Raw genomic sequence first — 16,536 nt, 5'->3', positions numbered from 1 at the left:
CAGTAAAACACATGGGCTGAAAGGATAACACGGAAAAGTCCTGGGGACCACAGACATTATTTTCTGCATAAATCCTAAACCCTATGGTACACTATGTGAACTCTGTTTGAGGTTTTAGGCCTGATGTTTGAACTGATGTTTTTATTCTGACTTGGCACTAGTGGTTGTTTGCAGTTGGTTGGGAGGAGCGAAAAAGATGGAGCTGATTTAAAAAGCTGATGTCCACGGCTCCTTTGCAATGTTTGCAATTGTTTGTTTTCCTCCACATTTCTTATGTCCAACAGAGTGAAAAGTTACAACTTGGGTCACAACTTTGCAACTCGTGTATCAAATATGTCTCTGTCTTTCAAACACCGTTGATCTAATTTGTAAGGCCGTTTGTGTCATTTCCTGGTTCCTGGAAATGTGTTCGTATGATATACCCGACACCACATGAACGCAGGATTAGTCTGACCCTGTGGGAATGTCTTGTGACCCACTTTTGAGTTCCAATCCACTGGTTGAGAAACACTGTACTGGAATATTGGAGGTATTAGTGGATGCAATGATTTAGATGGGTTTTGTCAGAGGTCAAATGCTAACAAATCCATTTTCCATTGGTCTTGTATAACTGTATTCTACTGGGTGATGTTTGCTGGTGGTTCTTCCACGTGTCGGTGTTCCAAATGTCCAAATCTATGTTAACCAACACTGTTCTCATGGCATACATTTCTTTCTCCTCTGGATTTATCTGTATGACACAATTTCCAATTTTCCGAGCGTGTTCATACCTCCAAAACCCTTGTTATTAAACCTGTGTCCTGCTGATTTGGACTGGTTTTATAAAATCAGCCTATTGTTTCTAGACTATTATGGGCTAGCTAGAATGGCAAGATGTTTTAAAGATCTTTTTATATGAGGGGGGAAAAAAGAATATTTACAATAAAATATGGTTCTTCCTGGTAAATTATTAGTGAAAGCAGGTAGATAATACTGGAGTGTCATCTGGGATTCTCCATTCATGTCTTCAACGTCCTAATATGATCTTTTTTGTAAAAAGCATGGTAGAGATTTGTTTGACCGTGTGTCAACAATTACAAGGAGAGCTCCTTTTGCAGTATATGTGAACCTTATACTCGAGCTGAAGCTCTCCGTTTTTCTAGTTTGTAACAGAATGCAAAGAGTTTAATTCTGTAATTGGATCCATCTTTGTGGGCAATGTGGGTGGAGGAATTGATGGCATCGTAACAAAGGGGTAGAAGGTAACTCAAGTCCTTGCTTGATAAGACAGGGTCCCCTCAACTTCAGAAAAATGTCATGAGACTTAAGGTAATTTTTCTACCCCTCTCACAAAAAGGGATAATATAGCATTTTTGAAATTGAGCCCCTAAAGGCCTTTCCTGCTTGTGGAAATAATCACAACCCGATTTCTCTCTGGGGTGGGTCAAAAGAGGTGGGATGTAAGGGTGAGGCAAGGTGAAGTAGAGTGCGGTGGGGGCTAAGAATGGGCACTTCTTTCCTGTCCCTCAGCGTGAGCTCCTGAGTTAATTTGTGAGGTGGTAGTGTCCCCCCCCACCCCCCCAAGTTCGTGGTGGGTTCACACTGGCATTCCTTAGCAGCTCAGGCCTTCATCAACACAAGCCCAGCAGCTTTTGCTCTGCCCCCTTCCTCTCACTGCCTCCTCCCTCCCCTTTACTTGGAAGCAGCTGAGTTTTAATTACTCCCTACAGGAGGAGATCTGGGCACCCTAAGCCAACAGCAGTCCCCAAGCCGCCTCGATCAGGAATGGGTGTTAGGAGGCTTTGGAAGGGGTTCATTGCATTCTTCCCCTGCCCCGCCCAGAGGGGAAATACACCGCATCCTGGGGCAAATATTTACTCACTTTTGTGTGAGAAAATCTGGACTGAGCTCTGCTCCTAACAGTAGTTTGAAATTCTACCTCATTTTAGCTCCTTGAGGAAGATGGAGAACAATCTGATTTGAACTTTCTGTTCCATAGACTTGCGTGAGTCGGGGAAAGAATGGGCACGTAGAGCAGCATTGACTGTAATTCAAGGCCGGGCACAGCGCTCTCACAAGACTCCCAAGTCTTCACCTATTGATGTCTGGGGAAAGCATGGTTTATGCACTGCACTATTTGAGCAATTAGTCACTCAAATCAACTTCTAATATCGTTTTATCGCTATAGTCTAGAATAGCACTAGAGACAAAGTAGAAATGCAGACTTTTTGAAGGAATGGACATTGGCACTGGTTCGATGCCTGGTCCCTGTACATTGTATTAGCCATGCTAAAATGTCTTCTAAATGCATATGGTTTTAACATGCCTGTTAACGTGCACTAATAAAAGATTGATATAGCTTTGTCTGTGTAAATTATTGCCCTGCTTTTAGTGTGTTCAGGTGATGTGCATCAGTGTCTGATGGTGTGGGGTAGGAAGTTAATTCTTCTATCCTTTTTGCCCCATGAACTGATGTAGTGGGTTTAAAACGTTTTCAGAACCACTTTTGCATCAACAGTCTTCATTTTCAACAATATTATGGTGCAATACTGTCATTACGTAAAATCAGTAATCAAAAGCATTGATGACACAGCCTTTATTAAAGTTTGACATTAATTCCCTACCAACAAGTTGACTCATTAATAGTGATCACTACTTCTCTTTTTATACTATTGTATCGAATACTGTATATTAGTAAATGCTTTCATACAATGATCAATTCCCTTTTATAATCCAGTTATTGGCTTCAGGAATACATATGTATACATTATCGCAGCATTGAAATCTATACGATCTATGCTCTGTGAAACACTTTCTCAGGTATTTAGCAATAGTATAAGCATGTCTTAGCCTGTGCTGAATAGCACTGCATCAGGACCCACATAAGACAAAAGGCAGAAGTTGTCACAGGGGAGCACAGAGTCCAAAGAATGAGCTACTGAATGGCAAAGTGCACGTGTTGGGACCTCGCAGCTCATTGAAAAGTACCAAACCGGTTCACAAAAAAGTGCTCGTGTTGGGGTGTCATGTAGGCCTATTTACTTTACAAATACATATGTTTATTTTTTGTTCCTTCTTTTTTTCTAACAATACCACAGCAGTCAGTGCCTTGGCATAGTAAGCAGCATGATATACCTTCTTTGAATACATCTCATCTCGCATGTTATAAAAAATAGACTGACTACAGTGAGGACAAGAACATTTGCCGATGGAAAGCTATACATGTAATTTCATAAAAAAAGTGATTTCAGAAATCAAGAGTAGGTGATATTTGTTTGACAAAGTGGCGCTTACTTGAGTTCATAAAGGCTTAAATGCCCCGCCAAAGAGTCCCAACGCTCAGTCCTTTCCAGACAAAGCTGCACGGCTAGGCTGATTGGCTGCGGGAATAGTAGGCGTCATTGACAGTGCTGTGCACAAAGGCAGGCTTTGACTCATCGCTGGTAGCGTTAGAGGAGCGGGAAGGGAGAGGAGTACTTGATCCTCCCGATGTCTGACTTCCCCCATGGCCTCCACTCTGATCAGGCCCTCTGGGGCAGGGGCCCGTTGGCCTGGCTCTGGGAGCCGAGCCCAGTGCTTCCCACGACGAGACCTTTCCCCTCGTACACGCCCCTGACCAGTCCATTCAGCATGGCGGTGGAGGAGGCCGGCCCGACGTGCTCGGCCAGGACCAGAGGCTGTCGGTCCTCCTCTTCGGAGATGGCAAACACCTGTACGCTGACATGATCGCAGTCGGCCGGGAAATCACGTCGCTTCCCAGCTAGGAGGGAGCCCTCCCCCTGAAGTTGACCGGAAGGATTGGAAGACGAAGTCGACGTAGGGCTGACGGACGCCGAGGGGGAGGCCATGGCGTGGGGACCCCCAGAGCTGGATTCGGCAGCCCCAGAGAGAAGGCCGAAGCAGTTACCCGTGAATCGAGTGCGTCGCAGGTTGCTGGTGGAGTTGAGGCGGCGCTGCCTGTGTGCAGGCTGGGTCAGGGGGTAGGAGGCGTTGCTAACAGTAGAGTCTGAGACTGTGCTGGGCCCAGCCTCCAGGTGGACGTCAGAAAACACCCTTCTGGGGTCTCCTTGGATGTTGGCTGCAAGGCTGGCTGGAGCCTGGAATGACACAGGATGTTTTATGCTCTGAAATATGGCAGACACAGCTTGATTATTTAGTAAGATATTGTATGTAATATACATCCCTGTACCTGTAATTTGTTTGCTTTTGCTGATGGTGAGAAACTAATTTGTGCTTTCTATATTGTATATAATATATACAATATTCACAATGTTCAGTGATTTCAATTACTAGTTTAATTTTGCTGTATTTTAAATGTTCACATTGTTGATAGAAGGTTGAGAGACCGAAACATCAATAAATCTACTTGGCCTTGAGAGAGCTCTCCTCTAGTTCTTTTCATTAGGGAATTCCTATTCTCTTACACTGTGTTCATATAACAATCAAAACTTGCAGTACAATTATGTTGTCCTCCAAATTATTAGAATTAATAATTGTGAAGATCATTATCTCAATATCGAAGACTATCAATTTAGCCATGCAACCTTAATGTCAGTTCAATCCAGCTGTACATAATGTAGTCAAGCAAAACGTATTAGGACAGACTGCCCTAGATGCCATAATCACCATTTGAGGACAACATTTAAGCTACTGCCTTCAGGTTGCCAGTTCTGGCAACCACAGCCTACATCACACAGTCTGAAGTTCTCATTAATCAAATGCCATGAACCTGCTCAACTACATGATTCATGTTCTGCCAATTTCTTGGTCATTTTTTGCAATTCATATCGTTTATTATGTGTCATATATTTTCTGTACATTTAAAAAAACTGTTAAACTTTAGTTTTGCTTCTGCAATATCTCAATCAAACACATCTGACATTAAGGGCCCTATCTTATAGCCGGCGCAAAAAAACAACTCTCATTGCTGGTTTACAACCGACGCTGTTGTAATTTTCACGCCCAGCACCCACACTGTGTAAGCATCATAAAGGAAGTGCTGATGGAGACATGGTAATTTTTCTTGAAGCCACTCTTTGAATTGAATAGCTGTGTGTCTGTTTTATTGTGGATAATTGATTGATTCTGAGGAAGGTCAATAGGCCGAAACATCAATCCTATATTAAGGGCGGGCGGGCCACATCGTCACCCTCATGTCACTATGACTCAGCCATAACCATATAAGGAGTTCGCAATGCAGCTATGCCCAAATATGGAGTGTGTTGTCTAACCTCTTTGGGTGCGTTCGGATATAAGGCACTGGTCCAATACAAACCAATACGTGAGTGCGCTCCCTGTGTGCACATATCCGAACGCACCCAGTGTGTCGTTTTGGCATCAGGCGCAAACAAATCAGTCAGCTCCATATATGGGCACAAAAGGGGAATGCATATACAGTAGATATACTGATGACATCAGCGATCACATGGGCATAAAAGGGTTTTGGACATTCATACAAGGTTTCCTCTCAACAGTGATGCACTTTAGAGACCATGTCCTATAGATAGTTTATATAGGCCCTAAGATCATGAGCTTGTACTTGTTGCCTCCATGGAAAGCATGTGTACTAGTCTTATCTAGTTCAAAGTAACTCTAGATAAGACAACTCAATGCATAATTTGTCAATTTGAACATAAATGCCTTGAGTGTGAAGGAATAGAACAGATTATTTTAGATAAGACACATTGTGCTGCAGAGAGAGAGAGACATGAACAGGTAATACTAACGCTGTCCACCAGCTTGGTGAATGGGCTGGTGGAGTTCCAGCTGCACCACTTCTTATGGAGCTGTGGGAGAGGAGGCAGAAAGTCCTGGAAGGTGCGTACGCTCCAGGCTCTTGGTCTTTGGGCACAGCTGCCATCCTTGGAGGACCTGGCCCCTGTAGAAGAAGCGGTGTCGGGGTCTGGATAGGGCCAGTCGCTCACTGGGCCAGTGCCGGTGTCACTGTGGTGTAAGAACCGTTCCCGTTGCTTTGTCCATACAGAACACACAAATTGATTAATAACAATGCTGCTACTTGCTACTACTAAAATTGACAAATGTTTTAAAAGCAGTCAGGGCCTTTGTCTCCCAGGGATTTAGTTAGCAGTGTTAAGACGAAGAAGTGGTGGCTATGGCTGTTGCTAAGTAACAATGGAGAATTCAGTTGAATAATGGTGAAGTGAAATATTTTACTAGCATTCTAAAAGGAGTAGCAGGCTTAAGTTATACTGAGCCGCTCCCAAGTGTGTAACTCTATAGGAAAGAAGCTGGGTAAAGCTGTGCACAGGAAAATGTTCACTGTATGATTGAGAATAATAGCATTATGCTATTATTATTCTATCCATTCACACTCCCTAGATCACCCGCTCCATTGATGAATCAAGAAATTGCATGTCATATAATAATACAATGTTTAGGTGTACTGGATATTCACATATCGCAGACACAAATGCTGTCTGTAGAGTGGATGATGGTACATGGTCTATTTCTATAGCACCTGCCTTAAACATTCACATACTGGCAGCGGAGCAACCATGCTCATCAGAAGCAGTGTCTTGCTCAAGAACACCCAGACATGATGCCGACAACAATGCTGCGGCTCAAACTGGGAACCTTCCAGTTGTACCTCCTAGCCACTGTGTTGCACTAAACATGGTGTCGTCATTGTATCAGTGATCCAAGTAAGTTTAAGTTGGCTGAGTATGTAGCTTCCTTTTGCGTCAACACCCAACTTAACTCAGATACATACATTTAAACTTGCCCCGTGCAACCAGTCTCCACTGAAGCAATTAGGATTTTGGTACCTTGTTCAACACCTCATCAGCACTAATGACAATCTACATGTATAGATTCTGTTGTGACACAAAAGGCATACATTATTTTTGTTCTGTTTGATTACTACTTGAGGTCGATATCGGTGCTGAAAACGTATTTGGCAACCTTTTTAGTTCAATCTTTTTAGTGGACTCCTCCAGTTGAATGATTGATACTTAAAAGTTCAGTACTTGACATCGGTATTGGCACTGAAAACAACAGGTTTTCCAGTTCATTTCTCGCTCCTCTCTAACGAGCCCACTGTCCTTGGGGGGATATTACAAGTGAACAGCTGACCAAAAGAGCGAGAAAGATAATCCATCAAGCCATCATTGGCACATGTTCGATTTCCTACTCCAACCTCAATTGTTCCCTAAAGATTGTGCTGTGTACAGTACTATCTTAATGGATTAGTGAGACGGAACTGGTGCTGATTAGCTTGGCAAGCTTAGTCACAGAGCCACTCAGCTTGTGAGTGTGTGTGTGGCTCATGCAACCAGCTTCATTCACAAACTGCAGTAGATGCTGTAGAATGCTTTCATTCATGTTAAGTGTGTCTGTGTGTGTGTGTGTGTGTGTGTGTGTGTGTGTGTGTGTGTGTGTGTGTGTGTGTGTGTGTGTGTGTGTGTGTGTGTGCACGTGCGAATCGGTGAGGACCCGAGGGAGTGGTCGGATAGGCAGTTGTCCAGAACTGCCGATCCGACCGATATGAACTATGAACTATACAGTACTGTCTATATATAGGCAATATATAGACATATACTGTATAGTTCATTCCTCTCCCTTAAATTACTGTATGGTTGAAACCCAGAAATTCCATGATGGAAAAGCCAAGTTTCTTCCTATCAAGCCAAGACTTAACCATTGGAGTAGATACGGACATGTATGGTTCACATATCCCAGAGCAGCTATAAGATGCTGTCGCCTGATTTGTACTTCCATCAGTGTCACGCACCGACAATAGCAGATCTACAAGCTCACAACTGCTATTTTCAGTGTGTGACACGGCACACAACCAAGTATAAATCAGGCATGAGTCTACGTACTAATTTGAAGTGACATGTTTAATGTGTGAGGGCCAAATTAGGGTCATATATCCTTCCTGGTTGGTCACCTGCTGTTGATCAGGAGAGGTGTTAGGGTTTAGAAGTTGCATCCATCCAAAACGGAGCGAGAGAGAGAGAGAGGCCCGATAATCCTTCTCAGAGAATCACTTGTGCCTAGATTAGTCTAGACAAGAATTAGGGAGAGGGGTTTAATTAAAATGTTCTTTTGGTCATTAAAGCCCACAAAACGACGACAACACACAAGGTGAGAACTCCTTGAACAATGTCACTTGAAACACAGATTGATTAAGAACCAGGCTGGCGCAGAAGTCGCACAAGGCAGTGGTAACGGGGAGATGAGTTAGATGAGAGCAATTTAGAGAAGAGTTTTTAATTGACCCTTTCAACTGTTTACCCACTACTCCACAGTAAATGGATATCTCTCCAATGCTATTCAAATGGACTGCACTGCTGCACAGAGGGCACACACTGTTGGACCACACACTGTGCACAGAAGGACGTGTGACACGCGTGCATGTGTCTACTTTCACATGCTTTTTTTCTCACACTCACTCACACCCTCTCTTACTTTGCCTGTCTGTCTACCCCCCCCCCCACACACACACACACACACTCACACACACACAAACACACATTTGGAGCTGGGAATCTGGCTCCGTAGATAATACGGCCATTAGCCGGGGCTGGTGAAAAGCTCTCCTTCTAAAAGCTGCCAGAACTGCCTTATGCCAACTCTTATTCCAAGAAAAGACAAAAGAGCACAGCAAAATAAATGCTGGGTCAAACTCTTTGTATCCTCATCATTGCCCCCCCACCTTCCTTGCTATTGCCCAACCCAGCCCTCCCACAAATATCCCCATAATGTTCATACATTCAGCCTGTACCTCGTCTCCTATCAGTTTTTGATATATTGTGTGTGGATTTGTCACGTAATTTTTATAATGGCTTCTCTTTGCCCTGACAAAGGTTGTCTGACCAAAAGCTTGGCTTTTTTTATTAAACAAACTGGCATTGTTCCAATTGTACAGAACCTCCTCCTATAGAATTTCTTCCCACAGGTCCATAGTAATGGCATGTAGGATTAATTTTCACACAGCTATTTATGAAAGCTGGCGACGACTTTCTTTCTTTACCTGTGTATGACACAATATGAAGCGACATGTAACATTAAAGGATCTACACCATGAATTTAAAAAAATAATAATAATAATATCATATTGTTTATGTCCCTCAAACGTTTTTCAAAAGGTTTGAGCCTAAATCAAGCCTCAGATATACTCATTCCAACTAACTTAAGTTAAGTTAAAATTCATGGTGTAGTCCCTTTAAGATAAGTAGGGATGTCCCAATCAAAATCACCCAAAATGTTTTCAAATCTAGCATGCTCGTTCAGGAGCTGTACATGTTTTTCGTTTTTTTTAGATGAGATGAGTTTTGGTGCAAGCTTCACCAGCACTCTAAACTGCAAAATCTGATTAAGTTTGGTCAAACGATAGAATGAGGTACAGGTCAACATTTTAGCCACTGCTAAACAGAAAACACATTTCTCCCTCGCTGTTGTAAGTTGTGGGTAACGTCTTTGTAATATATGATAGATGGAGCACATTGGGGTAAAATATACCAAATGTAAATACGTGTTGACCCCAGTTTCGCATTGGAATGGGGGTGTGCTGATCCAGGTCTGTATTTTCACAAAACAAATCTTCTGGTAAGAACCTATTTACCTGAATAGCCTGTAATCAACCATGGGATAATATGCAACTGAGGGTCTATAACAACGACTGTAATCTATAATGAATCATGGGATTGGTGTATATTATTGTCTTTCCTCAACAGTAGTAAATATTCCTGCATTTGGAGCAGCCTTTTGTGTTGACTCTGAGTGCTTTCTCACTGTGGGGCCTAAAATGTAATACCACCTACTACGTCAAGCCCTCCCACCAGAATGTTTGGTTGCGCTAACCGTGCCAACTGGGCAAACCATCGGCAAATGGAAATGCTATTGGAACTGTTCTATTGTAGAGTGGAAAAGCCCTATTTGAGGCAAAATGGGCAGCCATAGAGAGAGAGGTGTATAACGGATAAAAGGACCTACATCATTGCCATACAGACCCTTGCTAGTCTTGATAGCCTTGGATCAAGACTATCGTAGATGTATTTTATCGAGTCTGATTTTCGCTTTCGTATCTTGGTCTCTATCGCCCTATAGTCACTGGAAATCTGCGCGCAAAGCCCGTACTTCTTCGTACATGTACAAACAACAAAACAAAACATATAAAGTGCTAACCCTGTAGCCACGGATGTTAACTCGACATTCGGAACCTGTGTGCACTGTATTAGTCCGTATTTTTCAATAGATGTGTTTTTTTTTTCAATGTGAAATGTTATAGCTTTGCTATGTGGACTCGTATGTACTGCTTGCTGTGAGTTGTCATGACATTGCTGCACCCGTGTCAATAAGACGGACTCCTGTATTGTTAATGTACTTGATGGCTCAATTGATTTCGAATTTAAGCTTTTCCAGCTCAGTGGTGCAGAGAAACCCACACAACTGCAGTTTTCAACAAGCTCAGTCTTTTGGTGTGAACTCACAACACCATGACTGGAGCATATACTGTACACAGAGCAGGGACTGTACTCTACCCTGTTGTTGAAAATGCTCCCAGGCTGCTTTGTGGGTTAAATGCCACAAACCCACACATTTTGTGCATGGGAGGGAAGGAGAGGGAGAGAGAGAGACTGTCTCTCTGTGGAAGGAATTGTCATCACAGAACTATATTGTTGCCATAGAGAGAGAGGTGTATAACGGATAAAAGGACCTACATCATTGCCATACAGACCCTTGCTAGTCTTGATAGCCTTGGATCAAGACTATCGTAGATGTATTTTATCGAGTCTGATTTTCGCTTTCGTATCTTGGTCTCTATCGCCCTATAGTCACTGGAAATCTGCGCGCAAAGCCCGTACTTCTTCGTACATGTACAAACAACAAAACAAAACATATAAAGTGCTAACCCTGTAGCCACGGATGTTAACTCGACATTCGGAACCTGTGTGCACTGTATTAGTCCGTATTTTTCAATAGATGTGTTTTTATCCCGCCTGTGTCGGATTCTGTCGGAAGTTCCCTGTATTCCTCAGTGGGTGGTAGTGGGGCCCGCATCAGGTGAAAGCCTATGTATTACACTCAATATAAACCAAGAGACCAAGACTATCATCAATACGAAAGCAAAAATAAGACTCGATAAAATACATCTATGATAGTCTTGATCGAAGGCTAATATGTATCTATTTATACTGCATGCTGTACATGTGTAATTTTGCTGTTGTTGATGAAGAATTTCAATCGAACCGTACTGTACAATACTATACATACAATCCTATATTGTTGCCATCGGGATGCATATTATCACCACAAAACCCTATGAGACCTACATTGTCTATACCAGTGGTTCTCAAACTTTTTTATTTCAAGCACCCCCATAACCTCTAATGGTCCATTTGGAACCCACCTCAAGGAACCCTGAGGATCTCTGGACCCCACTTTGAGAACCACTGATCTATACTGTACTTGCATTCCAGAAACAGAAATGTGTCTTACGGTGTGGGGGGAGAAGGGCGGTCTGGTGGGAGATGGGGTAGGGGCTGATGACACAATGAACACCTCATCCGCTCCCAGGTCCAGCTCTGCCAGCCCACTGGACGAGAGCTCCAGCTCGGCATTCTGGGAAGTGTCACCGCTGGCACTGACTGAGAAAACAGAGGCAAAGAGAAAGAGAAGTTTAGAACCACTGTGTAAGTACTGTATGTCAATCAGTCATAGTGCTCTAAATTTAAACAAGCTCATGTATCCAAATGAAGAAAAAACAGAGAACATGAAAAAGTCCAACACTTATCAAAGAACCAAATATACCCTTACACTTACTATCATTTGTACGCTCTCAGAGTTACAGATCTATAAGGGTCCATTTGGGAACCCCCTAAGGAACCCTGGCACGGCTGGCAGTCACTTTAGAGAACCACTGCTCTAGTAGATTGTGTCCCATGATGTTCCATGCATACTTAGATGTTCAGAGTATACAGACAGTCCACTATGAAACTGACTGCCAAATATTGTTATACAACTAATATGTACTGAAAACATGCTGGAATGCTTCAACCAAAAGCCATTCATTCTAAAACCATAAATCATAGTTTGTTCGCAGTTCACTGTGTTATCATGTTTTGCACTTCACTGTAATGTTTTTTTTTTCAATGTGAAATGTTATAGCTTTGCTATGTGGACTCGTATGTACTGCTTGCTGTGAGTTGTCATGACATTGCTGCACCCGTGTCAATAAGACGGACTCCTGTATTGTTAATGTACTTGATGGCTCAATTGATTTCGAATTTAAGCTTTTCCAGCTCAGTGGTGCAGAGAAACCCACACAACTGCAGTTTTCAACAAGCTCAGTCTTTTGGTGTGAACTCACAACACCATGACTGGAGCATATACTGTACACAGAGCAGGGACTGTACTCTACCCTGTTGTTGAAAATGCTCCCAGGCTGCTTTGTGGGTTAAATGCCACAAACCCACACATTTTGTGCATGGGAGGGAAGGAGAGGGAGAGAGAGAGACTGTCTCTCTGTGGAAGGAATTGTAGAGAGTGAATGACACTGTCAACAGAATCTGGAGGGCTTTGTCCATTTGAAGACCTCATCTGTTTCTTATAGTCCATACGGAAGGGCAGTTTTGTAACTTGTGTTTTCACCTTTGTATTTTATATTTTGTATTTTATCTTTTGAGATGGAAGAGTAAAGCTGAGAGAGACAATTTAGAAGAGAAAGGTGTGCTGAGATTTGCTCCATGCAGAGCCAGGCCAGCATTAGGAGCACACTTTTCCATTTCTCAACCACTATCTCTGAGCACAGAACAGGTATTTCTTTCTATCACTAGTGCAACTGTTGCTGATCACTTCAACCTCAATCTCTCCATGTAATCAATAAAATAATTCGGACATAAATCAGCATGTCGGCAATGGGAGAGATAAATATAAAAGGGGATGGCCAAGTTGTTTGAGTGATAAGGTAGTGGCTGACAGCCCCTGTGTCATGTCAAAGATACCAAACCCCCACCTGCTTACTTAGTCTCTTAGTTTTAAGACCTGTTGCTCTGTTGAGGCAAGACAGGCCAACGTGACATCATCCAGGTCGATCAAACCTTGTTTGCCATTTGTATTTGGGGCAGCTAGTGACTATACTGTATGCTCTATACAGTGAGTTGGGTCCACTTACCCGCACTTACCCGCATTAGAAGGCACTATCAGCGAGTACCCATCTCTTCATAGCTACACTCTAGAGTCGTGGACTTTCAGTGCTTGCTGAAAGTCGTTTTAAATAAGACACTGCTAAATTACTACAATGTGAAAGGGGACCGCTGGAATGGAATAACTCTCCCAAAATGGAGCACAATATTTAATTATTATGTTTAATTATGATGATTAAGTACAGGCTGTACACTTTGTGCTGTTTTCGGTCCAATTCCGTCTGACAGCATGTACGGTGGCTACAGAACCATGCAGAATTGGCTCCAGGTCTTCTCACACAATCCAGACTATTTGTAGGATGCCAAAATCATGTAGCATTGAGTTCTGTCTGCTATGCTGTGCGCGCGTGTGTGTGTGTGTGCGTGTGTGTACACTAGTGTTTCTCTCTGACTCTGGTAGGGCCACCCTGCCTGAAATATACTCATTAGTGTGTGTGTGTGTGTGTGTGTGTGTGTGTGTGTGTGTGTGTGTGTGTGTGTGTGTGTGTGTGTGTGTGTGTGTGTGTGTGTGTGTGTGTGTGTGTGTGTGTGTGTGTGTGTGTGTGTGTGTGTGTGTGTCCAGGGAACAGTTAGGTTCTATAATGAGGCTCTAATGAGTTGGATGTTCTTGCTATAGGTGTAATGCATTAACTGTGGCCCAATTATGCCAAGCACATTAAGTTCAGTTAAGGGACAAATTAACTGCCCACTATTACCCCTCAGTCATGTGGGGAAGATGACAGGGTGGACTAATGTAAAGTGTGTCTCAGAATAAGAAGATCACAGGTTCAATCCCAGAAACATAAAATAATAATGTCTACACACTAGTAATCTGCTCCATTAACTTTTATTCATTGTCGATTTGACTTTTCCATCACATTGATCTTGAATGATCCCATTCCTGAAGCAGATCAATGTGATTGAAGCGTCCTGCGAGTGCATGCATTCTTATCAATGCCAGCTACACACAATGTGATGATCTTACATAAGCTCTCACATTGGCCCTCATTTATTAATCTAACTTATGACCGAAAAGTGGGTGTATGGTCATTTACATGCAATGCTCTGCATTGAGTATTACACAAACAGCTGCAGATGATTGCAACACAAAGATGCCACCAATTACACTAATTAAACACAAACAGCAGACAGTGCATCACATGCGCCACGTAAAAACAAACACACACACACACACACACACACACACACACACACACAGTCAGCACACTCATCAAACAGAGTAGTACCGCCTGAATACCAGCACCAACACATCAAATTGAGTAGTACCTCCTAAATACCAATCCCCTCACATCAAATGGAGTAGTACCACTTGAATACTAGCGCCCTCACATCAAATAGAGTAGTACCGCCTGAATGCCATACCTGTACCAGTGCAGCTGCTCTGTTTTGGGCCACCAGGACCTTTCAGCGATAGGACACATTTCTAGGATTTCCTCTGTGATGCATTCATTAATATTCAGAAAGTATTCCAATGATGAACATTTTGCTATGCTTCATGTACTAGGTGACAAATGTTAACCCCTCATCGAGTACCTGGTAACTACTGTAAAACCCTGCAACAGAGCAGGAGCGCAGTTTCATGGTGGTGAGCTGCAAAGGGCTGCTTGGATCTGCAGGCACCAGAAAACGTATGTGACATTAATTCTGGACTGTGGGGTTCTGCAGAACATTGCACAGGATAACGGGGAGCCGTTGGATGTTCTGATGCTGTGAGAGAGTTGTGGACAGCACAGCCCGTCTGGGGGCTCTACGAAGAAGACAGGATCTCATTCATCGCTTCAAAATGTATGTTTGGCAAGTAGGCTATTCAATACTGGAATGTTTAGTCATAAACATATTATTTATGTGATGCTAGATTCAGGTTTACGTTTATCTCTTTAAAGTGTAGATGGCGAGAAGTAAGCCATTTACTGTATCTATTCAGTGACCGCATCAGTGATTTATTTTTAGAGACCACATTCTTCTGCATTCCTTTGCCACTTTTTATTAGTTGGTTCGATTGGAATTGAAATGTTAAAATATCTATCCCCACTTTGGAGAAGTTTCTCTTATTGTCTGTATTCCGCTTCTTCATGTCATAAACTCTAGGGGCGAGGCCTCTTAACCAAGAATATTTTTGGCTGTGATATTTAAATAACGATCATTTTCAGCCGCCACATTTATCAATGCCAGACCATTCTTATGCTGTGATTGACGAGATGTAACCGTTTCATAAATCATAGGAACACTGTAGTGAGATGAATTATGCGGTTGGATTTGTGCTGGTTTCTATGTTAGATTGATAAATGACGGCCAATCCTTGTATTGCAAATCTGTGCGCTGCAAATACCATATGTCATTGGTTCTGCACCACAGTTCAGTGGAACTGCGGTTTGCGGTCTCCTCATTTAGCTTTGTTCTAAAATAGGCTAATAATTTAATGATTGTTGATGCCAGTAATGCGCATAGTGGAAGTTACAGTAAACCACTTATGATTTCACACCAACAATGACACTTTGTATGCAACACCAAATGGTTTGGTATGCATGTATGTTTGAGTATCCATTAACGTGTTCATGTGCATGTGTACTGAACATGTTATATTCACCCATGTCTGTTTGCATGTGACTTTCCCTTTGTGCGCGTGCGCTCACTGTAAAATCATTTGTAACTCTCATCGTAAAATTTTACAGTATGTGTGTAGCAACTATAGATTTACTTAGCGATTATTCTATTGATTACTTTTTCGAATAATCAAATAATTGATTAAGCATTCTTCGCCGCAAAACGGTTGAAAATAGCCCATCTGCGCTGATGGTGGAAATAGCCTATCTACAAGCTCACATCGCGTTGTGTTGTAGACCTTGTAGATCGGCTATTTTCACTATTTTAGAATTTTTCTTAAATGTTTTTAGACTTTTCGTCTTTAATGGCCAAAATAGGGATATATCATGAATCGACTATCTTATTAACTCATCGATAATCGTTTTTTTATTTATTATAATCGATTAAATTCACAAGTTCGATTAACTGTTGCACCCCTATGTGTGTATGTGTTGGTTATTGTATCCATATTCAAGTTTGTGTCTGTGTATCCACGTTATGGTTATGTTTATATTCCCCACCTGTGTAGTTGAGCCTGTGGCGATCCTGTTCTGTGGTCCCCTCCACACCTCCGGCTGGGTTAGCAGCCACCAGCTGCAGCTCACTGGCCTCAGCCCCTCTGGTCTCCACTCGGTCTGCTGGCTGAAACACAGTGATGAGTAAAAGTATCAATACCACAATGTAAAAACACCCTGTTACAAGTAAAAGTTCGGTATTCAAAAGTTACTTGAGTAAAAGTATAAAAATATTGGCATCAAAATGTACTTAACTCTTTGACTGCCAGAGTATTTTCATAAAGTACTCC

At 42.4% G+C, this 16,536-nt stretch overlaps 1 protein-coding gene across 2 annotated transcripts in view; it reads right to left on the bottom strand.

Annotated features, from left to right (window-relative positions):
- Window positions 1–2,559: 2,559 nt before the first annotated feature.
- LOC308088030 (uncharacterized protein) overlaps window positions 2,560–16,536 on the bottom strand; it is a 44,248-nt gene continuing 30,271 nt past the window's right edge. For both annotated transcript variants that reach the window (XM_080432365.1, XM_080432364.1), the window contains exons 4-7: window positions 16,253–16,373; window positions 11,443–11,591; window positions 5,706–5,948; window positions 2,560–4,076 (exon numbers count right to left, since the gene is read on the bottom strand). In XM_080432365.1, the coding sequence (XP_080288491.1) occupies window positions 3,501–4,076; window positions 5,706–5,948; window positions 11,443–11,591; window positions 16,253–16,373 (1,089 nt within the window). In that variant the 3' untranslated portion in view covers window positions 2,560–3,500. The remainder of the gene's footprint in view (window positions 4,077–5,705; window positions 5,949–11,442; window positions 11,592–16,252; window positions 16,374–16,536) is intronic.

The sequence above is a fragment of the Gymnoscopelus braueri genome (genome assembly GCF_963280865.1).
Source record: "Gymnoscopelus braueri genome assembly, chromosome: 7".
Lineage (NCBI taxonomy): Eukaryota > Metazoa > Chordata > Actinopteri > Myctophiformes > Myctophidae > Gymnoscopelus > Gymnoscopelus braueri.
The sequence above is the reverse complement of the archived record's forward strand: the minus strand, read 5'-3'. Positions and strand labels throughout refer to the sequence as shown.